A 27,888-nucleotide genomic window follows, 5' to 3' on the forward strand; every position below is an offset into this window, starting at 1 on the left:
ACAAAAAGCACCCAACCAGAAGAGCAAAAAGAAAAAAGAATCCAGAAATATGAAGATAGTATAAGGAGCCTCTGGGACAACTTCAAGCACCCAACATTCGTATTATTGGGGTGCCAGAAGGGGAAGAATGAGAGCAAGAAATTGAAAACCTATTTGAAAAAATAATTACAGAAAACTTCCCCTACCTGTCCAGGAAGCACAGAGGGTCCCAAACAAGAGGAACCCAAAGAGGCCCACAACAAGACACATCATCATTAAAATGCCAAAGGTTAAAGACAAAGAGAGAATCTTAAAAGCAGCAAGAGAAAAGCAATTAACTACCTACAAGGGAGCACCCATACGACTGTCAGCTGATTTCTTAACAGAAACCTTGTAGGCCAGAAGGGAGGGGCAAGAAATATTCAATGTGATGAAAAACATGGAACTACAACCAAGATTGCTCTCTCAGCAAAGCTATCATTTAGAACTGAAGGTCAGATAAAGAGCTTCTCAGACAAGGAAAAGCTAAAGGAGTTCATCACCACCAGACCAGCACTACAGGAAAAGTTGAAGAGTCTTCTTTAAGAAGAAGCTAATGAACAAAAGAATCTGATGAACTAAATAGATCCCCTCCCCTCCCCTCCCCTCTTTTCTCTTCTTTCTTTTTTTCAACTAAGTAAACTGAGACCCAGAAAGGTGAAGTAATGATTAAGGCTCACACTGTATTAGTGACACAACAAGGACTGAAACTTGTGTTTCCTGACTCACAAACTCATACCCGTTTTCATTATAAACTCCAAGTAGGGCCCAAGTTGCACGCAGATGTACGCTTGATGCAAGGAGGAATTAGTAGGGCTGGTGAGAAGCTGTCGCATCACTCAATTTCTCGATGAATAGTTTGAAATGGGGGGAATGACTTTCAATTCTAGATACCTAAGTCCCTATAACTGTAAAAGGAGATAGTTGTTTTTTTAGCTAAAGCTGATGATGGAAGATACATAATGAAAATTAAGCATATAAAATAAAATCCTAAAAATCCCTAGGTAGTTAATATTATTTGTAAATCAAATTTTATGTTTCAAATAAAGACTTCTAAAATGATGATTATAAAGATAGAAGATTTTTGCAAAAAAAAAAAAAAAAAAAGCTGTTTTTTTTCAGATTAGGAAAGAAATCTTCTCATCTCAAAGAAAAGAAGGGCTCCAGGTCACATCAACAGAAGCTTTGGAATTCTATTCTGCATTTATGAACCAAAGAGAGGCGGTGGCTGTGTATCCCATTGTGTATATTCAGCTACATTTTAGGTATATAGGAACTACAGGTTAAAAGTCAACATGAGTAAAAACAATTGTGTACTCTCTAAAGACCGAATTTATACTACATGCATAAATAACATGTTCCAAAGCTTCGAATGTAAGTATTATTCATAATACCCCAGCAAATAATATTGGCAAGTTGGAAACATTTCCATCCCTCATTTCTGCAGCATTCCATGTTATCTAGCAGCACAGAGATTGCAGTCCACATATGGCTGGTTTCGAGTACATAAATCTGCCTTTTAAAAATCTGTACTGCATCTGAAGAGAATTGGGGATAGCCATGGCAATGTTAGGAGTGTCACTGCTGAGAACTTCTGGGAAAGTTAACCAATTATATTACATTATGTGCATGCACCTATATAATGCAGATGGGCAAGAACGTAGGATCTGGTTGATTGTTAAGGTGACAATCAAAAGTGTTACGGAATTATCATGATCCAAAAGCTAACAAGAAGAAGAAGCTGCAGTGTCTGTGATCTATATCATAACCCTCTCAAGAGCTTAGTCTGATTATCTTCCAGATATCAATGAGGGAAAAATTCAGCCAGAGGAATTATAGGCTAATGTCAAAGAACAAAGAGGACACCTTGAAAAGACGTTTCCGTGCTCTGGTGCCAGGTAGAATGAGCGCTAGGCAGATTCACAGCTGCTCTGCTCTGTTGGCTAAGCCTGGCATCCGAACGACAAACTCATTAAGCTGGTGGTTAAGCGAGAGGTGTTAGAGAAATGAAAAGCAAATTAACCGTGGGATGAGGCTACCAACCTCTTGCCTGTCGTCCGGGCCCACAGCCTTCCTGTGCTCCAGGACTGTCCTGTTGCACGCTCCAAGGGACTAACTGGCACCTGCGCCATTTGTGTGTCTTCCACCTACAAGAAAAGAAACTTTACTGAGAGGAAGCAAAAATGCCAGGCAAATCAGAGATATGGTGATATGGAAACAGGGCTTTGACCACTGCAAACAGAAGTTTATTTGACAATGCTCAGTCCTATCTAAATTTAATTTAGATCTCCAAGACTTTATAAAAAAGCAGCTTAAATATAAAAGTACTTTCTATGGCAGTGGAGACAGAGTCCATCATGGGCAAGTTCTATAAGAATAAACTCTACAGAGAAGGTGTAGCCATCTTAATGATTAGATGTACCAGATGGAACCAGAAGTGATGCATTCTGTTTAATCGAGGTACGTTTATTTTATAGTCGAGTTATAAAACTGCATTCATGTCATGAGCCTTTTGTACAGTGTTCTTTTGATTAGCATCATAGCGGTAACCCGGAAACTGAAATTATAATACTCTTTACAAAAACCAATCCGTCAAATAAATGCATTTGGTCTAATAGTTGTCAGTGTTCACCGTGTAAACATGCAATTATACTATTTGTCATAATTATACTATTTGTCAGAATTAAATGCAGATAAATTAAGATGGCAGATCTGCCATCAATGTCACCTTAAATTGCTATTTTGTGATCACACATTCCATCAATGGATGCCACAATATTTCACTTGTTGTCAGGATTGCAATTACATACCGTGTCAAGCTCTTTTCATAGTTCTGAGAAAATACTTCTCTAATAATTATAAGACGATGATATATAGCTTCAATAACCTTAATTTTCTTTGAGGTGGCCAAAGATGAATAGAACATCTTACTAGCATCATTGAGATAAAGACGTCATTTCGAGAGCAAGGATGCCAGCATTTAGGAGCCAAGGGGGGAAGGCTTAGGCTATTCCTCTAAGTGAAAAAAATTGCTTCCTAAAACATATGTTTCATAATTATTAACAACTTCTCTGCATTCCTTATAGTTCACATCAACATAATAATTTTTTCCTAACTCCTGGAGCTAATAATAGAGTGTGGAAATTTATACAAGTAATTGTCTCTCTAGAGATCATTTCAGTAGGAGAGCAGCTCTTTTAAAAAAGTAGGAGATGGCACATAGAGCTATAAACATCCCAAACTCCACTGAGCCTGCAGATGGGGTTGGACTTGAAGTATTTTTTTTTTTTAATATATCTTTATTAATTTCAGAGAGAGGAAAGGAGGGTGAGAGAGAGATAAACATCAATGATGAGAGAGTCATTGGTTGGCTGCCTCCTGCAGGGCCCTGACTGGGGATCGAGTCCGCAACCCGGGCACGTGCCCTGACCGGGAATCAAACCCCGGTCGCCTGGATCCTGAGTCGATGCTCATCCGTGAGCCACACCCGGCCGGGCGGGTTTGAAGTATTTTGCTCAGTGTATCGGTCACATGCTTTCTCTTTCACGCGTTACCTGTAGCTCTGGCACACTGGCGGGGCCTCGCAGGCCTTCTCCTCGTAGAGGGGGTCTGCGCAGTCCCTGCCCCCGTTGGCTGGCAGCTGCAGGATGACGCGGTGCCGAGACTGCTTCTTGGCTCCGGAATTCCCTGGAACGAGGCAGCTTTTTAAGCTCTGAGAAAAGAAACCTCCGAACACCATCCCGTGTGAAGAAAGGACATTGTCTCCAGCTACACAGGCTCTGACATCCCTGCATGAGAGGCCGCATCTAGTCTAATCATTTCCTAAACTCTCCCCAAGACCGCTTACATTGAAAACCTGATCAGTTGATATTTAAAAATGTGAAGAATGAATAAAACAGTTCCATAGTCAACCAGGCTTCCTAACACACAGTCGCAAAGTAATTGCTCTTTTGTATGTTCCTTTCCCCTTGAGAAATATGACAGCTCCAATTAATTTATTTTCCTCTACCTTAAGTTTATTTTCATGCCATTTCGCATAGCCCTGTTCACCACACGGGTCTCATACACATGTAATGAATCCTTCTTGGGAGAATATATTCCAGGTTTTAATGTGAAATTTTATTTCTTTGTTATCCACTTAATTTGAAATGCATAACTCATAAATTATTCTAGTCATTTATTATTCATGTTAAACAGTCTAAGATCTTCAATTCAGGTCACATTTTAACATCGGGGCTGTAAGTAGTGAAATGAAAGTCATTTCCTAAAGGCAGACTTTTTAGAGAAGCATTCGAAATAGCAATAATTACTCTAAGTAAATAACTCCCAATTTAAAAAACTAAAGGAAATAAGATTTATCTACAATGAAGAGATCAACTTGACAGCATTATTGATATAAAGATGTTCAAAATTTTTTAATATTAGAAACAGATCATGTATAATAAGACTTGCCAACTTTAATAAAAAAATACTCGAACTTATAATAAATACACTTTAGGGATGAACAGCCGCATGGCACAGTTTCACTCATAAAAGAATTCCCTAAAGAACTGTTTTAATGGAGTTCCTGCGATGCATTTAAATTTTTTTGCAAGATCATTAAATACTTAATATGGAGACTACAGGAACAGAGAAATTTAGAAGGGTTAGCAGGCCCGAACAATGAAAGTTTAACCAGAAATGAAATGAAACATTCTTAAAGTTATTATGTTAGCAGAAAAATATGATTGGACAATTAGAACTTTCCAATAATGAAACATCTTTTCTCATGAAGTTAAGGTGTCCCTCAACATGGTCTGGGCACCTGACTCCCAGCAATGTGGATTGGAGATTCCTGTGTTGGACGAGAGAATGGATCAGATTAGTGGTTCCCAAATGCCTGGCTGCATAGGATAATTTCTTTAAAAAGACAAAAACAAAAATATATCTCCACCTATACCCTGAGTTGCTAAATCAGAATTTTTGGGAGCCGGGCTTGAAGTTTACAAAGCTTGCCAGGGAATTGTGATGAACACCCAGGTTTAAGATCTATCTACAAGAATAGACGACCTTGTATGCCTTGTCCCAATTTCAGATTCTAGGGTTCACATGTGACTTTTTAGGATTATTCCCATTGTGGGGGAAACCTGTACTATTAATGGTTGTATTAACTATATTAGTGAATAATTGGACTACTAGAGGTAATGGAATGGGGAATTAGGGACTGGAGGTAGTGAGTAGCAGAGAACTAAAGTATTTGAAAATACTGTCATGGATGTTTTTAGTTTAACAGTAGTAGTCTGAATGCTAGCTTCAGCTTCTACATGTTAAATATCGTTTATCTAGGGAAGATCTAAGAAATGCCAATAGGACTTTTTATAAAATTGCTCCTGCAACCTCTATCCATTTTATTATCCAATGACTCCTATTTTTAAGGCTCAGGTGATAAATTCCTCTAATAATTTAGAGCTAGGAAAAACTTTGTTTCCCCTGACAATCACTTAAGAATCCACTGTGCTTCTATTTTTTGCTTTGCTCACCAGAATCTCAGAGCTAATTTTCTTCTCACTTGCAGGAGCTTACCTTACCTCTGATTTGATAGAATAATCTTTCTCTTCTTCCCTCATTTACTACTTGACTCCATTCTTCTTTTACACTTTCTATTATTTTTTTCTTTTGTTCATGATCTGTCATTAACCTTTTAAAAAGAGTAAACACACTAAATGGCCATTCTTATCATTTGTTTAGCTTTGGGGGAAGGGAGGAGGTGTTTGTTTTTTAATAGGGAAAAGATGAAAAGACGACAGAGGAGCAGGTCTTTGCTTCCCAGGGTGTCAATCACTCTTCAACCCTCTCAAACGGCAGGTAGACAACAGACATGGAATTGGGAACAAGGGATCCAGAGACTGCAGGTGACTGTGAGTTCAGCATCAGTGGCACCTTACAGACTGAAGCTTTGGGTCCTTAACTATGTAAATGTCACCTGGTACATAGGTAGGGCTGTTCAGATTTGGGAGGCAGCCATCAAATGTTAGTGTTTCATTTCTACTTTGTTTATTGACTTGAAAGCAAAAAGCCACCTAATGTCCCGCTCTGAAATATGCTAGTGCCTTCTCAACACCATCTGCACAAGTTTGTATTTAATATATAAGACTATGATAACTCTCACAATTGGCTCCACCTTGGCAATCCATTTATTTCTATAAAGAGTTCAAATGCCTTAACCTGGTGCGGCCCACGGGATACAGACTGTGACCTGATTCAAGTGAAACATTTCAAAGCCATGACACCTAGAGAAGAAGTTTAATGGAGTTACCCAGGAAGTGTCATGACATCCATATTCCTACCCACTTAGAGGCTCACTTCTTCTCAGATCTCAGTGAAGAAATTACTTGTACACTCGAAGAAACAGATTGTAGAGCTCACCCAGGTTACAGAGCTCTTGAATCAAAGCACAGACAAAGGGAGAGCTACGGTGCACTTGAAAAGGTTGCTCACGAACAATTTGAGTGGGCAAACTGGAATTTCATAACCTTCATAATATCCTGTATGACTTACACCAATTTATTGTATGTGGTTAATATACATCTATAGTTTCCATTTATCTTTTGTGTTTTAGCACCTAGAATAATAGTCACACGTAGTAAAGACTTAATAAATATTTGATGAGTGAGGTGAGCAAACACATTTATTTCATTTCTTCTTAACTGGCTTATTAACATCTTCTATTTATTTTAATCCATTTCCTTATAGCAGTAAAAACCTGGGAACTAAGCCTGTGCGTTGAGGATCAATAAAAAATAAGGTATCATTCTGTCCATTGGAAATAATGTGCATGAGAAAAATAAAGGACTATTCATGTGGTGATTATAATTGAAAATACTCATCCAGGAAAGGAATAGGGGAAAAAAGGACTGTATATTCAGAAAACAATTATGTGATAATGGGGCCCATAGATTCAGAGGGAATGTAACACCTCACACAGTTACAGCATTTTTCAGATACCTTAAGACATTCAAGATAAATTTCACTAAAGACATTACTTGGTGGAAGGATTTAATGGGCAGGCAAAACTAAGGTGTGTTAAACTGGATGTGGGAGGAATAGCAGGCTGGAGGAGCATAGCGACAGGAAATTGGAAAAGAAATGTTTCATGCAAGAAGCAAAATGTAAAGGTATTTTTCCTATCTTTGGGGTAATTCTAGGATAGTATTGCTTAAGGGCATCAAGGTAGAATAGATGCCTCTGCAATATCCCTTCTAGCTCTCAATATAGTGTGAAAAGGGAGTGAATAGAATTTGAGCAGCTAAATGTATTATTTGGTCAAAAGTATTGTTTTTTTTTAAAGATTAGAGTTACAAATAATTTATATGCATAAGTGTTTCCTTTTTTAAAAAAAACACCCTTTGTAAAATTTATGAAAATTTGAAAAACAGTTAACAAGTGCACTGGTTGAAGGATTAAACTACTCTGTTCAGTACTGATCTTTATAGGCATTGGTTTTTCAGGACGTTATCTTGAGAGAGGGCTGAATAACATTTCGAATAACTCATTTTTGTTCTTTGCTGGGATGCTAAGCTATTCTGTTCCATTTTCCACAATACTAAAGAGTAATTTTTCCTCTTTAAATGATTTTTTTTAAAGGAGGTTAGCCCCACACTTTCATTAATTCAAAACTCTTATAAACTTTAGACTTCACCTGCAGAATTAAATTTAGAAGAACCATCCCATCCTTGAATTAATTTTCTTTGCTGTTATCTATCCTTGAACATTCAACTTTGTTTTGCATTTTTAATTGTGTGCGAAAGTCAGTGTAATTTCAATGAAACTTGGACCATTCCCATTTCATACAAAATAATGAAAACCTAACCACATATCATCGCTTTATTTTCCTTACAACAAAGGGCTGGTTTTCTATAACACCATTGTATCCTATTCTTAGTTACAGGCAAAACGAAGGAGGCTTCTCCAGGAGCACAAAGCATCTTGGCACTGTTGTCCAACAGCAATCCCTCTTCTACCCCCTAGTCTTTATTTCCTCAGTACTCATAGTTACACTTAAAAGAGTCTAGTGCCTAGATTTAGGGTTTCTGAAAGCCTTTCATCATAGGAGACTCAATCAACATAGAGCTGCCAAAGAGAACAGGCAGGGCTGATCTCCTGCTCTTGGTGAGATGACCGGCACTCAACCAAACACAGCCCTGCCTTTCAGAGAGTCCCTAGCTCACAGGACAGCAGTTTTCCGAGCCGGCATTCTTGTACTCCTGGTCACCAACACCCTAGGATCCCCAGGGGAGAACAGTATCATAGTGGCACTTTAATTTAGAGAAGCTACCTGCCCACCCCCAAGAGACTATGGCAAGTAAAACCCATTATATCTCACAGGCCAGTTACTCCCCACAAGAAACTAGCACCCTTCTCCCCACACTCCCACCCCCAAATATCTTCCATCGTCACCTGGACCCACAACACTATCTACATCCATACCCCGATTTTCAGTTCCTCATTGTTTCCCATCCTCTAACCCTTCCACCACCGCACCCACTGGATCTCATGTTTTCCCATCTCTCTCTTAGAAAGTTTCCTTCACACTCTTTGCAGTGGAAGCTGACTCTACCTAGCCATTTCCCAGTCTTTTTTTCTCCTTTTACCTTTAAAAATCTCCAACTCCTCTTTAGCTCCTGTCGTCAGCTTTATCATTAGCTATCTACTTTGTAGCAGTCATCTACCAATGCTTCATTAATTAATGACTTTAGAATGTCCTTTACTGTGATCTTTTCTCTGGCTCTGTCACCTCTTTGGTGGCTCCATCTGATTATTGTATCCAGGGCACTTTACTCTGAATTACTGAACTTCCTCACCTCCAATGACCTCTTCCTGCAGCTCACATCAGTTACTAGCTCTTCTGTTCACCCTTTGATGTTATCATTATCATCGGTACCTGCACACTCATCTTCATATATTTTACTTTCTGGTCACTCCTCCTAACCTTGCAGTCACTTACTTTAGTTCTCATTTTACTAAAATTTTTCAAACTCAATTAAAATGGCCAACCCAATTCCCGCATCACTTTTCCAGTATCTATCATCCCTTTCATGACCTTAGTTCCATTCCAACCCTACCTAGATTCCACACTCCATTATTATTGGAAGTACTCCCTTGAAAACATCTTTGACTTCCTGTTCCTCTCTCCCTTTCTTGTACTATCCTGGAAAAGTCCCAATCTTAATCAAAACCAATTATTTTCGTATACTTTTCCTGCACTCAGTCAACTGAAGATGAACATGGCTGGAGAAACACTGGCAATTGTGTTTAGGATGCCCTTTTTAAAGACATGACTAAATGGGCACTAGTTGCCTAGAAATTCTACTACACGTTATTAGCTTGCCTACCTTTGCACTCTCCAAAAGGATGTCACATCTTCTTCTCTTTTCTCAAATCCCCTGCACCCTCCTCTTGACCTTTCATACTCAAAGAAATTAGAATAATTAAATGCCTTAACTGCATTGAAGCACCAGAATGTAAGCTTCCTGAGAGCAGGAACATTGGTTTCTTTGTTTACTGCTATAGCCTTTATATTTAGAATGTGCCTGGCACATTTTAGTTACTTGAAATATTTTTATAGAATGAAAAAGTTAAGGGTTTTTAAAAATAATATGTGATATGAATCATTGAAAACCAATTTACCAATAAATCTACCAGAATATCGTCAATAAACAATAATCAGAAATTTATATTAATATATTTTTCCTTATCATCTAAATACTTCTCTCAAACTGATACATAATTAAACTTCTAAGAAAGATTGCTTTCAGCATGTCAAATGAAAACATTTACTACATACTGACCATATGTAGTGTCTAATGCTTTTACTACAGGAACTTATCACTATAGACTAGACAGTAACTAATATGTCAAATGAACCATGGATCACAAAGCATAGAGCACTTTATTATACACTATTTCATTTGCACCATAGAGTGACTCATAGATGTTATAACCAAGGCTTGGAGAGCTTAGGTATCTTGTCTAAGATCACTTGACTGCTAAGTGGCCAAGGTGGGTGTCTAAACCAGGTTTGCTGATTTCAAAATCCATTCATTGCATTATACCATAAAACCCATTACTCATTTCTATATTCAAAAACTAAAAATTGTGTCCCTCTACATATAAGTCTAATTAGGCCTTCTATAACCACTTCCATTCTCCTTCCCAATTTCACATCTCAACTTTCCTTCACATGCTCTGAACTCCAGCTGGCTGGTTCCCACTCTCTTCTTGAACAATGCCTCTTCCTTGTGTTCCTTTAAAGACTTTTCCTGATGCTTTTGCTCCCACAGTGCTTTTTCCCTTTCCTTCCTTGGAGTTCTTTCTATTTTACTGCTAAATCTTGTTACTGAATCATGTAAATCCTACATTATATGATTTATGTAGAAGAATTCTATATATTTTTTATTGATTTTAGAGAGAGGAAGGGGGAGAGAGAAACATGGATGTGAGAGAGAAGCATCAATTGATTGCCACCTCTCCCCACTACCACCAGCATGTGCCCCAACTGGGGATGAACCCGAAACCTGGGTATGTGCCCTGATCGAAATCGAACCCACTACCTTTTGGTGTATGGTACACCAACCATACACCAAACCATCCAACCAGCTGAGCCACACTGACCAGGACGAAGAATTCTATATTTTAAATGAGATCAAAAGCTTCGTTAAAGTCAGGGACTGTGTCTTTTCTACAGGGCCATCAATGAGCAAGTAATATATAGGAATCAATAAATAAAAAAGTCAGTAAGTATTTATTCATATAGTACGAATGAGAATTTAATTAACACATGCATAGCATTCACAATATATTTGTTCCCTCATCTACCTGCTAAAATTTTTTTTAAAGTGCCTTATATAACTTATCACAGTTTGTCACATAAATTTTTAAAAATTTTAAAGATGGTCAAACAGAAAAGCAAATCACATTTTTAGTACTATAAAAATCATTAGCAGAGATAAAATTAAAAATCATGTTATTTAATTTTCCATTACAATTTTTTATGAGTAAGTTACAACTATTACCTTCTTTCCTTCCTAGACATATATTATGCATAATAAGACCACAACTGCATTTTCAAGAACTTACAGAAGAAAATTTATAGGCTACTAACTGGTTCCTAATTCCTGGATGCAATCCAATATTCCAAATTATTTTCAAATGAAAGTCTAAAGAAATGAGAAAATTTTACCTGGTTCCTCATTTTTATGAGTGATTATCTGAGAATCAATTTAATGAAATCATTTTTTTTAACTTTTTTTTTTTTATTTCCTTGAAATACTTTAGACCAAGTCAAGTTTTATTTTAAATACTTTACTGAATACGAGGAAATACCCAATGTAAGGAAAGCAAAGTTTTTTCCCCACTTTCAAAAACTTCACTTAAAATGTTAATTTGTGTTAGATTATTAACCAAAGGGTTATAAATGTAACCGCGTATGTTTTGGAATTATTAGTAAGTGACCTTATTATCATGCTAACACAAAACATCAAGTATAAAATTATCAAGAATAAAATTTCCAAACATATGAATTTTGTGTAATAAATAACCTTTTTGATTGTAATGATGAATAACCGACATTACCATAGAAATATTAACCTATTAGAAAGTGCAATGACCAAGCCAAAGTATATCATATGTTTAGGTTTTAAGAAAATAAGGGGACAATAGAAGAAAACTAGAAAAAAATGTCAGAAAAATGACATTGCTTTATTAGTAATGTTAATGCAATTAGCATTTTTTTAAAAAGTTAATACCAATTCCTTTTGCCCCCAAAGCTTTTTAGATACCTTAAAAAACTTTTAAAATAAAAAATTTCTATTCATAGTCACTTTGTAGTTTAATTTTGTTTGATAATTCCATGGTACTTAAAGTAGAAAAAGTTTCAACTATATTTCCTGGCCAGGCATGGCTCAGCGGTTGAGAGTCAACCTAGGATCCTGGTCAGGGCACATGCCCGGGTTGTGGGCTCGAGACCCCGTCGGAGGCGTGCAGGAGGCACCTGATCAATGATTCTCTCATCATTGATGTTTTTATCTCTCTCTCCCTCTCTCTTCCTCTCTCTGAAATCAATAAAGATATATTTAAAAAAAAAGTTTCAACTATATAAAATTACAATTATGCTGTAAAATAATCCGATATTAAATATATAATCTCATATAATATCTTAGGATTTAAATAGTTTTTGGTAACTTAAAACATATATTAAACTAGAAGTTGATTCTTAAAATACCTCTAGTAAGAGTTAAGAATAAAAAATAAATAAAACCACAAACGGAATTTAAAAAAAAACTCTGTTGGGAGAGTAAAACAGAAGATAGGAAGGAGACAGTGACATTTGTGACCATAAGAGAAAATTTGTTCAATCAGTGCATAAGTCACCTGGAGGATGTTGCTATCTTTTAGCAGCAATGAGAAAGAACCCTAACCTCCAGGGTAAAGAATTATCAAAGTATCTGCCATGATATTAAAGATATTAAAGAGTCTTTGTCTGTGAGTAATAAAAGGGGGAAACAAAAACGAAATGAGAACAAATTGCACCTTGTAAATGCCTCCTGGCCAGAGGAAGAATCTGACCATTTTTCTTTCCTTTATTCCATCCTTGGGATGCATAACTGAATCTGCAGTGAGTCTACCTGATGCCAGGGCTATTTCTCGCTATTAAGTAGGTTGGAAGCTATGAGTATTGACAAGATCACTGCCCACTCTTTTTGAAATACATGAGGCCACTATACAGTCTTTTAAAACTAATGTTAAAGAAAACACTGTTAATATAATACCTAGAATCCTCTCACTTTGACTTACATTGTAAAGTTTTGAGTCAGTTTTGGCATAGAACTCATTCGTTTGATACTCTCAAGGTCTATTATTTTCTACAAGGAAACCAAAATTGTGTGGCATTCATGGCAAACCAGGATTACAGAGCCCCACGTGAGAATCACAAACTTGGCTCAGCCAGAGCACAGACGTGCTGGTGAGTGGTTTTCCAGGGGAACAGTTTCGGGAACCCTGCAGGTCATTACCTTCTTTACACGAGGAAGGGCAGGATGTCCAGTCGCTGTATGGGGTCATGACGCAGTCCTTCCTGCAAGGAAGCAGGCAGGGCCTCACTGTTTCAGGCCGAAGGCTTTCAGGACACCTAGGAAAACACGCAAAGGGGAATGACTAGGCCTCTTAGTAATCCCGAAAACCAGGTAATTCAATATGGTTAGAATTTTCATTGCTAAAATTGCTAAATAGTCACCAGCCTGTGTTATTTAACTTTCAGGAGCTTTGCTTTTGACAAGAACTTTACAGCTACATTCTTCCAAACTGGATCTCAATACAGCTTCTTAAAACAGGATGTGTGATTTTAATAATTATAATTGGGCTACCTAGGACAGAATGTAATAATTATACCTTATTCCCTTATAATAATCTGCCCAGTAATAACTCTGTGTTTTCTTACATGCTTTTAAAAAATTTTGTAGAGATTAAAATTACCAACTTAAGGACACAAATCTACATCTTTGTATAACTAAATGGGCTTACTGAAGATTATAAATTTTCAGGTTATTCTGCAACTTTTACAAAATATGTACAGCATAACAAATTTATAATGGAATATATTTTATATCCAGTACATGCTAAAAACAAAGTTGTATTTATGGCTATATATTTCATAATAAATAATAAAATAATGAAAATGTATAAGTCATTATGATAAGCAATTGTTACTTTATTCCTAGTTTCACTTAATATATTTTCTCCCATTACATTCCTAGTTTCAAATTATGAAAATTTTAATATCTTAAATAGTTTTGCCTGGCTGGAGTGGCTCAGTTGGTTGGAGCGTCATCTGGTATATGGAAAAGTCACAGGTTCGATTCCTGGTCAGGGCACGCACCCAGGTTGTGGTTCAATCCCCTGTCCAGGTGCATGTGGGAGGCAACTGATCAATGCTTCACTCTCACATCAGTGTTTCTCTCTGTCTCCCTTTCCCTTCTGCTCTAAAATCAATAAAAGCATGTCCTCAGATGAAGAATAAAAACAAACTTCAGATATTTTTATAAGTTATAGTATTTCTTGGAACAAAAAGTAAATATAAATAAAACAAAAATAGTCCATCAGTAATTTAAAGAAAAATAAAACACTGTGTTCTTGACATAAATTATGGTAAAATTAACCAAATTATTATTAAAAAATAGAGCAAAAATATATTATTTATGAGGAGCGCAAGAGAAACATAATGACAAAACACTGAAATGTCTTATGTTGTATAAGGTTTTCACTCCTTAAAGATAATTTTAGGGAGCTGATATATAAGTTTTAAATATACTATCTTGTTTATGGTATACTGCATCTTTATAATCTGATTCTACTATTGCTAGTAGTCAAATGTTGGCCATGAGCATTAACATTAGAAAAAGATGTATATTAGGACAACAGAACATGATAACATAATTCATGTAACTAAATGTAACACTCAGGAAATACTCTTTTGAGGTCATATAAATCATTAACAAATAAACTAAGAGGCACCGAAGAAATAAACCAAACAACCAGTGAAACTGTTGATGAAATAACTTGGGAAATTAGTGAAATATGGGATTTAAAACTATTACCCATGGGAGAAGCCAAAATTTTTTGTAGGTCAAGATAAATTGTGTTTTAACAAGTAAGTTAATCAGGTTTTCAGAACAGAACTATGAGTGAAAAAAACAACATCATTAATCTCTTTCCCATAATTTCTTTATAGCACCTTGCTGATGCTTCATTTTAGGTACCTTGTATTATAATCATTTGTCTACATGTTCTATCTCATACATAAATATTATGTTCTATTCAATTATATAGATACATGTTTTGCTCTCTCACTCTATAACATTAGGGTTTATTTGGCAGGGAATTTAAATAACATACTGTATCCAGCATTTCAAAAAGAAATAAGTCTCCCTAGATTATGTTAAGAATAAGCTCATGTTCTCCCAATTACTATTTCTACTCAAAGTCAGTGTATGACAAAGAAATTTAGCTGTGAATCACAGAATTTAAAGTATCGTTACAATTGAAACTATAAAGCACTAGAATTATCATTTAACCTTTACTCTTAACCAGGAAATATTATATATAGCAAAACCCCACATATAATCCAGTTCATTCTTCGGAAGTATGAAATTATTGATTAGTAATTATGATGGGAAGCACACTTTATCAATGAGGCAATTTTATAACTTAAACCATGAGAGAGCATTACTCAATTGCATGCTCTTCAAATTTTAGCCCTGAAAATCAGTGACATTTATAATGTTATCACTGACAACCTCCAAAATTTTGTTTTAGCTTAGAAATATCCACAGCAAGATACTTGGCTCACTGTTGAGAACAAAATTACCAACAACAAAGCCATTCAATGAACTCACAAAGGCAAATTATACAACCTAGATTCCATCCCATAAAATAAATTCAGACTTCCTTTGGCGAGGCAATTGGTTCGGTCAACAGGCTTCTCTTCCCTTTGTACTGTTTGCATTTAGTCTTTGTGGTTTAAATCAAGGAATTGATTTCCCCCCAAATCTTATTCAAGGTCAAATTAAACAGATGTGATAGGAGCTGAAGTTTGTTACTCGCAGGATAGATAAGATCAATAACATTGATTTTACCATTGCACAGTAATCTGTTTTATTAAGAGGAGTTTAAAGCAAGGTTTCTATTTGCATTTCTGTTTCAAATGCCTAGCGCTGAAAAGCATTCGTGGAATTGAACCTAGCATTTAGGCATCAGGGCGGTAACATTTTCTTTGGAATTTATAGGATTTGCTTACTTTTTCAGAACTTTAAGGGCAAAGTAAATCCATTTGACTTAACAAATCTATCCATGTATCCAGGTCACTGCATAAAGGCTGCAAGGGCAAAGCACATTCTTAATGGATTATTGTGGTGGCCTGACACGGGGCTTCAGGGTACCCTGCTTACTGAATGATTTAATGACATCAATCCAGCTGGCTTTTTCACACGTTTGCTTGCACACAGGAACATCCATTGCTCAGCAAAATATTTTGTAGTTTGCATAAGTGAGGAAAACATCAATAGCAACATTTGAAAGGTAATTAACTATAAAAGAGGAAAAAAGTGAGCTTACTCGTAGAAGCTCAGCACAATAACCCTCTATCCTGTGCCATGATAGGTTGGTCAGGTGAGAACCCTTTGCAGTGAATATTTCCACATCTGTGCTTGTCCCAGGAGGACCCAGAATCCTCCAGGACTTTGGATTTCTGCTCCCGCTGTTACTGCTACTGAATTTTAATACACTGCACATTAATTTTCTTCGTTAGATTCATCACAACTTTAGCATTATTTCTATTTAAATATTGGTTTGGGGCTACCTATTAAGCATCTGAATAGTTTTCCATTTGGTCAACTCTTTTTGCCGTATGTTTTCTAATATGTTTCCTAATTTCAAACTATATAAACAAAGTATGGGGCAAAATATCCCTCATATGTGGAATGCTGGCCAGGTAAAAACAACTCATAATGGGATTCTTACAAATCCCTTGGGGATTTTCATACATCAGGTACATTATTATCATTTCCCTCAAACACTAAGTAGCTCAAATTTTAAAAGAAAATAATTTCTAAGATTTATTAAGTGCTTATGTTACTACTATTTTCCCCCCATTAAATTCTTTCAATAAACTCTGACAACTGAGGCCATAATCTGCTAAGTAGGATGCTTATGATCACACATAATATTTAAGCAGTTGGCCAACTATTTGGAAATTATGAGGCCATTTGTATACCAAAGCAAACTTGACTGGGTTTACTTCCAATGTTTTATAAGGCTAAGATAATTTGAATTTTAAAAGATGTGTGCTGTCTAAATCTCAAAAGGTAAATAAGACTTTCCCCCTGAAAGGATTATATTTTTAGAATTGATTTATTAATTTTCTCTAAGAATGATAGCTTTGTCATAATTTGTTTTTGTTTATATTTCTCACAAGGCACATACAATATGCCAGCTCTTTAGTTCTTTGTCCACCCCTCTAGCAAACTGTTTGCCCTGTTATTACACTATTTGTAAGAACCACAGTAAGAAACTGATGGTTTTTCTACTTATCGTAACACTCATCCTATCCCAAGGCTCTCTCTTGGATGTAAATAGCTTATTCATTTAACGATCGAAAGATGTAATAAGTTCAGCCTCAGTATTTTTGATATAATATTTTCTAGGGGAAACGAAAGGCAGATCATAGAAGGTTACTGCTCAATTAAACTAGATTGTCAGTCTCTGCAGCTTACGGGTATATAGGAGGTCATGGATGACCTACACTGTTAGGACTTCGTATACTGTCATTATTGATCAGCCAGGCCTAGAGCAAGCACTTCTTTCATTGCCTCACTAGCTTAATAAAAGCAGAAAGTGCTACTATAAAACTGAAAGTAGGTATCACACAGAAAGGTTTCCACAGAATTTATGGATCCCACACACAGGACTCTGAAGCTGTTATAACTTTATCAGTGGCTGACATTCAAAACAAACAAATCTTACTCTTGAGGACAGGTATGACAAACATCAAAATGTTCCATTTCATGAAGCAAGTGAAGCCTGAGCCAATCCCCTGCATGGATGGCCACAGGATTTACTGCTGACATTCCAAAGCCCTTACTTTTTGGGTCCCACTTGGCCCACATTGACCCGCACACAGATGACTTTTCTTGTCTGCATGCCAACAGAGCAAGAGGCCTCCCTGTTCCAAGCTGCTGTTGTGTTGAAGGTGGATACCGAGGTGTCCTCAATGCACTGGCCCCACAGACCAGTCTGCCAGTGATACACAGTACAGGGATGCTCGTTACAGCTGCGCACCTCTTGCAAAGCACTCGTATTCGGACAGTGAGTTCCACCTATAAAGGTGAACAAACAGCAGATGAGAAATGGTGCCAACAGAAACCTTATCATTCTCTGTTTCCTGAAATTAACAATAACAATGATCTGTTACTCGTTAGCACATAGAATATGACCAGGATGTTGCTAGGAAGGCAAATTATATATTAATCTTACCTCATTTGGCATGGTCTGGATAAAACTTAAAACTATGTGGTGTACATGATATCTGTTTTGGGGGATGATGGAGGACCTCAAAGAGAGAGGGCACAGTTCTCCAGAGAAGCTGAAAGTGAGGTACAAATGAAGCCATTGTGATTGCTGACTGGGGAAATATGAACATTAGACTCTGTGGATGGAGAAAATCTAGTGTGTTTTTAAATGCTTTTCCCCAAATTGAAAGTCTTAATTACAACTTTTAAAGTGCTGCTTATTTTAATGTATTAGGCTTTAGGGTGATTAGAAACAGGAGTTTTAAAATCAATGACTGCTTACTGATCTTCCATAGCATTACTGGGAAAGCCCTGCAGTAATGGTAATACTGTATTTCTCCAAATCTAAGATGTCACTGGCTGTGAAATATACCATCACTAAATGTGTCCCAAAGAAAGAGAAATGGTTGCAAATTAAACTATAATACAATGTTTTTTTAATCAACTCTAATTTTTATTGTATGCTTATTGAAATAACTTTGTATGACTATTTACACAGCTTTTAAGAAATACATTCTTTTGCATACATTAAAAGAGAAGGTATTCCTAAAACTTCTTTACATTCACAGTCCAAATCTTTCAAGTCACTGCTTAACACACACTCACCAATGTTTGTGTTCTCCTACACAGTATTATCTCTGTGGCACCAAAACTGTTGATGATGCAGGACTTCTTTAAAGAAGTACTCCCCTGCTGTCTCCAAGGTTTTCTTTCAGGATACTGGTTCCCATCTCTAAGTTTTCATTCTGTTGTAGTCTTAATGGTGCCAGTGATGTCAATGAAAAGTTTAAGCACGCAATTGAGGAAGAGTTTATTTTCCTTCCTCAAATGGTCCTTGGTTGTTTTTGTTTGCTTGCTTTGGGCAGAAATAATCATGGGATCACTCATGCCATCAGGAATAACAACAAAATTCACAGGTACTACCAATGACAGCAATGTTACAACTGCTGCTTGGCCACAGTGGTTTTAAAATGTATCCACTGTAAGATGCAGTCATTACAGAGATGATAAAGGGTAAAAGAGATGTCTTTTCTAATCAACAGGATATGATCTGGAGCTGTCATTATGGAATCCTTTTTTATGTGCCAGCCCTATTATAAGTATTAGTGAGACTTCGTTTTACATCCACAACTGGTTTTTACAAGTTGAAAAATCATAAAGTGGATGAGTCCGTACAGCTTAAATGATGTGGCCACAGTAACATCTAGTTTAGGGAGTCCAGTTTCTTACCACTACGCTATTTATAATTCCAATTACAAAAATAAAAAGCAGTGTTGGACGAATTTACTACTCACTTTACTAACAATTTAATCTACTCAAACTTAAGTAGCTCCTGGATTTCATCTCAGGAGCCGAAAACAACTGGTTGTTTATGTGGAATGGTGCAAATCTTAGGTGTTCATCACAAATATTTATAACAGTAAATGAAAGAAATATTGGATATAATAAAAGGTGGATTTCAGATATAAGGAAAGCAAGTTTTAGGAAGTGAAAAATTAATAAGAAAATGTGGTTTAATACCTAGTGACTGTAACAGGGAAGGTGACCTCAGAAGTTTGGGACTTGGGTAAAAGTCAAAAACAAAACCACAAATCCACACCCTGAGCTGATCTTCAGGTATCACTTCTCTTATGAGTAAGGACATCCCTCTATTCAGCAAATAAATCAGTAGGCAACTTATGTGGGAATTTAACTGCGATTTAGAATCATCTATGCAGTGTCGAACACAGGATCAACACTGGGATAGCCTGCATTAAAAAGCACTTCATTAATGTCCCCTGCTTCACGAAGGTGAAAACATCTGTCATAGTTCATATTCCATCTTCCATTGCAAGGCCCAGAGAGCCGGGCAGCCTCCGAAAAGAAGTTTAAGATTTGAACAGGAACGAACCTAAAACTTACTAATAGCATTGGGGAAAAGTAAATGAGCGCCCTTATTACCCATTCCCTGAGGCTCTCATTTATCCAATCTTATCTCCCAGACAAAAACATGCTAATTACAGACCATATATATATATATATATATATATATATATACACACACACACACACACACACATGCTAATTACAGACCGTATATATATATACACATATATATATAAAATAATTATTTTAACCATACATTTATGTTTAATAGCAAAATTAATGATCTACAAAAATGTGTTTACCTACCTCATTTTCACTGTGAGTACACGTACGCTGCTTAAACTGTAATTTTAAAACTCTGAATTGTTTTTGACACTGGGATTAACCGGTTGGCTTTGGAAAAACTGATAAGGAAATAAACTTCTACAACCTCAGCATAACGTGTGGAGGAACTGCAAGATAGCTGTTAAGTTTACAGACATAAAGGCTATTTATTTCCTTGCCCCAATCCACATTAAAGCCACATCAGCAATTTTGGTCTGATGTCAGGATACGTGTACAGATAAGCCCCAATGTGGTTTTAATTATAATAACGATATGGCAATTTCAAAAGCATGGCTTGGAGTCATCAGTCACGGCAGCACTGTCATGTTGTTTTGGGAATAATTTTATGGTAGAAAAATTGATAGATATAATACTGAATTTATTTATTATTCATGGGAAGAGCTAATGCCAGACATCTGGGAATGTTTCCATTGTACTGGGGAAATTATAAAATGTCATCCGTGACAAAATTAGTGATAAGTGTATTTAAAAACATTCATAAACGTTAAGTGATTATTTAGGCTTTCTATCATTTTTATCAAAGGGAGTTTATAATACTTCGATGGAATTCTGTCAAATAAATAAACTTCCATGCTCATTTAAAAATACCAACTATTATGTGAAACTGCTCTCTTTGAAATAAAAAAGTGACTTTTTTCTCCCCAAATCAAGTCCATAAAGGCTTTGTTAGGATACATTTGAACAGACTTAGGATGTTTCTAGTTCTGGCATTGAAGTTCTTACTATTTAGATGGCAGATTGAAAAAAAACCCACAAAAACTTGTTCAAAACATGAATTGGATATGTATGTATTGAGTGCAGCATGCAATGTTCATGTCCAATTAGTCACTGGATAACTTGAGGGATTAGAAGTAGTTTCTGCTACTCTCAAGGATCTTATACTGCACTGGGGGAAAGTAGCAGGGGGGATAAGATAAACATACAAATGAGTATAATCCTAGGTAGAACATAATAATGTTAACAAAGGTATTTAGTATAAGTGGGATTCAGAAGTGTCAGATGCCATTAGTTTTGGGGGACTGAAAAATGCCTGAGTCGGGAGGCACTGGGATGAGTTTTGAAGGAATAGGACTTGGACAAGCAGAGTTCTGGGAAGGGTGAGAAGGAAGGGAGAATTTTATTTCAACAGAAGATAAAATAAATAAAAGCAGAAGCACGCAGGCAGGTATGGCCCTGGGAATGGGCAGGACTGACGCAGTCACTCTGAGTGCAGAGATCGCCGGCAGCAAGGGTAAGAAAGCAGACTGGGCTCATGTTAAGAAAAGGCTTAGTGTGCTATGAATGACAATAATAAGATGCCTGCAATTTTGCCTGCTGCTGTAGCCCATGTCCCTTTGATGGCACACCACCGCTGGGTGCAAAGCACGTTGGCAGTGGCACGATTTGGGGGAACTGAGTTGGCAGAGCATGAGCCACAGAGGACCCCGGGAGACTCTGCTCCGGCCCCCTTCCCGTTCTCTCCTCCCTTTGTCAAGGCTGAAAGACGGCCACTGCGGACCTGCATACATCCTGTGTGGCGCTCCTGCAGGGACACTGAAGCAGGACTCTTTCCAAAGTCACCAGTAGGAGGCTGAGGAGCGGCAGCATTTATTTAGAAGTCAGAGTTGTGTGTGTCTAGACGCCCCACAATGGAGCCTGCGTTCCTCAGATGCCTCCAGGAAATATAAGTGCTCCCTGGCTCCTAGGATTAAAATCATTTAGCTGTAAAAACTGAACAAGTTAAAATAGAAATATTCCTCTCCTCAGCGGTTTATACTATAAAATATACTTATTCAAAACAACTAGTTCTTTGAGAAAAAATTGGCATAATTTGATTTCGATTTTCATCTATTCTCTGTATGTATAAAGCACATTAAAGTTTGGCTGATGAAGTTATAACATCAGGTCATTCTGAACTTTGCAAAAATAAATAATCTCTCATTTCTGGCTCTACACGAGTAATTAACCATATAATGAGAATTACTGGAATTTGTTATTATGCTCAGTGGAAAATATTTTGAAAAAAACCTTTTTTTTTTTTAAACCAAGTTTGTTAAGGATCTGCAACATGGGTTCAAAAAAAGTTAAAAAGGCTATAAATCTAATAGAAATTTAAATTTTTTATTGAAATTCAACCTATTACTATTTATATTAAAAATATGACAGGTTTAAGTCTTAAAAGATTGCTTCTTTTTAGGGCTTCCAACATAATTTTAAAGTAGCCTTTGGGACTCATCCTGCAGTTTACACAATAGAAGGATGATTTTTTTTACCTCAAGGTATCATATGTTGTTAAAAAGTGAATTACCAATTTTATCAAACCAGAAGTCAAGGTTTAGGAAGATACACACACACATGCACATACACTCAATTTTATTTTTTTATTTGTAAGGAATTACTTTCTTCCATATATTAACTATCTCCAGTTGCTGCCACTTGTGATTTGGTTTCCAAATGACAAGTTCTGTGTATTGCTGATAATACGTTACAGAGTGTTACTCAAAATTGTAAGAAAAGCAATTGTATTCAAATTGTTTTTAGCCTATTATTTTCGGTGCTTAAATTTTGAACCAACCTCAAAATTAGAAGTAAATTATCAATAATTTTTTCCCTGGGCCACTTGGAAGAAGTTGTTGAAATGATGCCCCATTACTTAAATACTTTAGTATGTATTTCCTGTAATAAGGACATTTTCCTATACATAAGCACATTCAATAATCAAGATGAGGAAATCAGGAAGTTAACACTGATATATTATTACCATCTAACCCTCCAACCCACTGAGATTTGCCACTGACCTCAAATATCCTTTTTATAGCAAAATAATCTAGTTTAGAATCAAGTGTTGCATTTGGATGTCACATTTTGTTAGTCTCCTTATATCTGAAATAGTTCCTCAGTCTTTCCTTAATTCCCATCATTTAGACACTTTTGAAGATTCAAGGCCAGTTATTTTGTACAATGTCTTTCAATCTGGGACTTGTCCAGTGTCGCCTCATGTTTGGATTCTACAATATGCATTTCTGACAGGGATGCCACAGAAGTGATGCCACACTCTCACTGCATCACACCAGGAACACATGATTTTTATTTGCTCCATTACCAATGATGTAAACTTTGCTCCCTGGATTAAGGTGGTGTATGTCCGACTTCATCAGGGGAATACTGTAAATATAATGCTCTTCATCAGATATTCAATTAATACATTCATTTATATCAAGCATGGATCCATGGTTTCCTATTTTATCTATTAGGTTGTAATCTGTTATTACCATTGTTTTGGCATTCAGATTACTCAGTGGGAGACCCTTCAAGCTAGCTTCTGTGACCTTCTGACAGGTTTTCCTCTTTCTTACTTTCTACAAGGTTCTCCAGGCATTTCTTGTCCTTTCTTATTCCAGCCTTGCAATCAGCCACTTCTCTAAGGAGCGCTGGTTCCTTTCTTTTGGAGGATGGTATTAGAACCAAGATCTGAGCACTGCATGCACTTATTGCTGCTCTCAGATCCTTTCTGTGGATATAGCTGATACATGTGTATATAATATATTATATATAAATACAGATACTTACATTTATCTATATTTCTATATCTATCTTAATGAATTGAACATGATTAATTCACACTGATAACTTTCAACTCCAATACAATACAACAGGGTTTATTCTAGTGTTCTTTCTCAGCACATTGGTAACTCCCTTCTCCAGCAACAAGAAACCTGACTCCTATTATTTTTAGTACATGTACTTACTTGGTGCCCCCTCCGCCCAATCTCTCTCTGGCGGCGCCGCTGCTGTACCTAGGGGACATCTTCATTACCCGGCCCGTGTTCTGCCACCCTGCACCAGGCCCACCCAAGTACAGAAACCCTTCTCGACCTGCCTGCCCCAGCGCTCCGCAGGCCTGGCCGCCTGTGCTGGGGCTCCCCCTTCACTCCGCTGTGCACCGCCGTCCTGCGCGGGGCTGCTGCTTCTACCCTCTGTGTCTCCCATTGCTAAGTGTGCAGTGTGTCTCTGACGCTCATTCCAGGCCACCCCCTTCCCACGGGGGATGCCCTTCTCACCCAGGCTGGGCTCTGACTCCCCACTCTGGACCGCTGCAGACCCTCCCCCCCACCTGCTAGTGCAGGTGCTCAACTCCTCGGCTCCAGCTAAGAGCTTTTTAGATAAAATTGTTCAGGAACTTAAAGAAAAGGCCTAGAATGGGAGGGGAGGGGGGGGAAGGAAAGGGAAAGGAAAGCCGTATAATATGAGGGGGAAGTGATATTTTATATATTCTTTGTTTAATAGTAAGAAAGAAATAATAAAAGTTATAACATTTTGACAATGGAGAGGCCTGGTTAATCTACTGAATTAGGGCCAGATGGAATAGCCCTTTATCATATATCTATAGACATGTATCTATATCCAGAGCTATAGATATATATGTAGACAAACATACATACACATACAACCAATAAGGAGAATGAATAAACCAGGTGTGAGGTCGGAAGCCAGCACTCCTCTCTTTTTAGCACACAGTAGGATTATATTTGCCTCCACTCTGCTTGAAATTAGGTTCAACTTTCAGTCATGATTGTATGAATTGTTTTGACAATGAAACATCAGTGGAAATGACACAAAGCCCTTCTGGATGGAATAATTTCATGCGGATGCTTTAAAATCAGCAGACAGACTCTCCAGCTAGCTCCTTCTACTGACATGGGGACTATGAAGCGGGGCCTCTATGGAGGTGCAAAGCTGAGACAGTTTGCAGCAGACAGGCTGCTCTGCAGAGTTACCCAACACGGGAGCAAAATTCCCACAAGGAAGGAAACGCTGTTCTTTTAAGTTACGAAACTTCTAAGCTATCTGTTACTGCAGCAAAACTTTGTCCTTAATATGAGGTTATATAATCTTCATGTAATGTTTAATGGAGAATTTCTGACTGAAAAAAATAAAAGTATAGATTGCTGCATTTATTTTGTAAATCCAGATAAATAATTTGTACATGAATTTGCCCAAAGTCTGTTTCACCAGAAATTCATGTAATGTTATGTCTAAATGCTCTAGTATATATAATTTTACGTAAGGTTCTCACAGGAATTTTCTGATCCACAGAAAATAAGGAACACTTATCACACATGCAGAACACTAATTCTTGGGGAATTGTAGGAAGACCTACTTTTGTTTAGCATTATGAAGGGTTGTCTAATGGCAGGGAAACATTTTAAACTTCCTGCAAAGATAGTTCCTAAATCAAATTTTAAAAATCTCAGAATTATAAAAGGCTAATTTAGAGGAAGATAAAATATGTGTAAATGTCCAGCAAGTAAAATGTTTTAAATAAATATTTTTAAAGGACAGGCTCTTCATTAAATATTTCACATAATTATACCAGTTTTTGTAACTGTTATTACTAGAGACACATTGCAGCAGATTCCCCACTGACACGGCTCTTCTGTGGTTTCCATTTAAAGTTATGTTTTGAATTTATGGCCTTATGATTTACTCTATAAACATCTATGATTTTCCAGCACGGCTTTCTTAGGATGCAGCTACTAGACTTAATTAAAAATTATCGAAGTCTCACCCTTTCACACTAAGTGGATGATACATATCAAAGAGCAATCATAAATTTCTGCCTTTAAAGCGTTCCATGACCTTTCAGCGTGAAGCATCATGTCTAAGAAATAATGATCTGGTGAGTTCTGCAAGCACGGCAAAAATCTCTGCCATGTGACTCGAGGGGCGAAAAGTCACTCATTACTAGTCACACAGCAAGTGTCTGCGAAGTATAATGGATTTATAGGAAGCAGGGTGACCACAGATCTAATTTTAATGAAGTTCGAGACATGATCTGAGCTGATAGAGTTTGAAGTCTGAATATAATCTATACAAGGTTAGAGTTATTGTTTGACAACACAGAGAATACAATGTTCTCTCTAAAAGGTGCTAATTTTCTACTAGGTTCCACACATACACCTTTTTTTGGTAGCAAATAGATACATTTATATTAAGGTGACAGGAAAAAAGTTTTTAAACATTTTACAGAAATTTTCCCATATGTTGGTTGTTTTAAATATATTAATTTTTTTCTTTCATGACTTAAGGCCAAGGAAGATATATTTTTGCATAGATATTACATACACAGATAACAAGTTCAATCAAATAAGAATACTCTCTGGTTTCCATCACTAAAATGTTTCATAAACAGAAAGATAAAATAGGCAGCCTGAAAACTCCTCCAAAATTAAGTATTTGGGAGTATACATAGAGAAATACATGCTTACTATGAACAAAAATTACTATCATGAACGAGAAGAGTCACTCAGCTTCCTAACATTTAAATGACACACCTATAATATTCTTGAGACAGAACATACCTTAATGTGCTGGAAGTTGATTTACTTCTATGTTTCCCTTATTCCTGTGTTATTTTCCAGAGAGACAAAATTAAGTATGACATTGTATCAGCAAGTCACACAGAGGCCAAATTAGCATTTGGACATAAGCCTGAGAGACAATTACGAAGAGCCTTGTACCTCTTGACAGGGAAGCAAACACAAGTGAGGTTGGAATATATGACAAACATGCTTTAGGCACCCAGTATGGTAAAGTGATTGAACAGCAACATATTTTAAAAATGAGCACGATCTATTATATGTGAGACTTATGGATCTCAGAGCCCATGGTCAGAAAACTGAATGGCTGAAAATTCATGTAATCTTCAGTCAAGCAATAGCCATGCTGGCGTTTATTTTTAAATTAAGTTTATTACTGAACACACATGCCTACTGATGAGAAGTTGGAGTGTGATTTCACAGAGAAAAAATGAAATAGAGAAAACCCAATGAAACCTGACATCTGGAATTTTGGGAGCTATTTTCAGACCTTTTCACAAGTTTAATGCTTTGAACTAGAAAGAATTTGAATTATTAAGTGAGTTCACTTTTAAAAGTCTTTCTTTTTTTATTAAAGATCTGGTTTCAAGATTACTTTGGGGAACCAAAGCAAGATGTCCAGTATGTTAACGCATATAAAAATCTCCTTAGATTGCTGGATTTGGGGAAGTCGATTGTTCTAGAACATCATCTTATCCAGGAAAGACAAAGACAATGCATGCCAACTTCTGAAAGGGACCCAAGTGCCTTCTGAAGCTGGTGACCTTACCTTCCTCTCCCGCATAGGCCAGAATGGACCGCGCTCGGATCTGTTTCCCTTCTGTGGTTTTCCCTGAGCAGGTGTGTGAGCAGGAGGACCAGGCAGACCACATGCTGAGCACACAGTCCCTTGGGCACGGGGCATAACAGGCGACGGGGATGGGGAAGATGGCATCTCTGCACAGCTGTCTGTCAACTTCTTCTCCTGGGAAAGACATCATCACCAACAATCTATCATTTTTAAATAAATGTAAAATGAGCACTTGAAACCAGATGGGCACCAAGATAAATTAGGTTACTTCCCTTTTGTTCTTAGGTAAAAATAAAGCCAAAAGAGTGACCGGCCAGATGTTAAAAGCATACCAGAAAATAAAAGAAGCCTAATTTGGGGGTGGATATCTATCTGCCTAATATCTTCTTTTATTATATGAACCTTAGGTGTG

At 36.9% G+C, this 27,888-nt stretch overlaps 1 protein-coding gene across 1 annotated transcript in view; it reads right to left on the bottom strand.

The window, feature by feature from the left end:
- Window positions 1–27,888, bottom strand: part of THSD7A (thrombospondin type 1 domain containing 7A) — a 309,979-nt gene that overhangs the window by 60,154 nt on the left and 221,937 nt on the right. The window contains exons 7-11 of the mRNA XM_081147876.1: window positions 27,456–27,650; window positions 17,690–17,924; window positions 13,068–13,183; window positions 3,573–3,705; window positions 2,062–2,165 (exon numbers count right to left, since the gene is read on the bottom strand). Coding sequence (XP_081004002.1) covers window positions 2,062–2,165; window positions 3,573–3,705; window positions 13,068–13,183; window positions 17,690–17,924; window positions 27,456–27,650 — 783 coding nt within the window. The remainder of the gene's footprint in view (window positions 1–2,061; window positions 2,166–3,572; window positions 3,706–13,067; window positions 13,184–17,689; window positions 17,925–27,455; window positions 27,651–27,888) is intronic.

The sequence above is a fragment of the Miniopterus schreibersii genome (assembly GCF_964146895.1).
Source record: "Miniopterus schreibersii genome assembly, chromosome: 9".
Classification (NCBI taxonomy): Eukaryota; Metazoa; Chordata; class Mammalia; order Chiroptera; family Miniopteridae; genus Miniopterus; species Miniopterus schreibersii.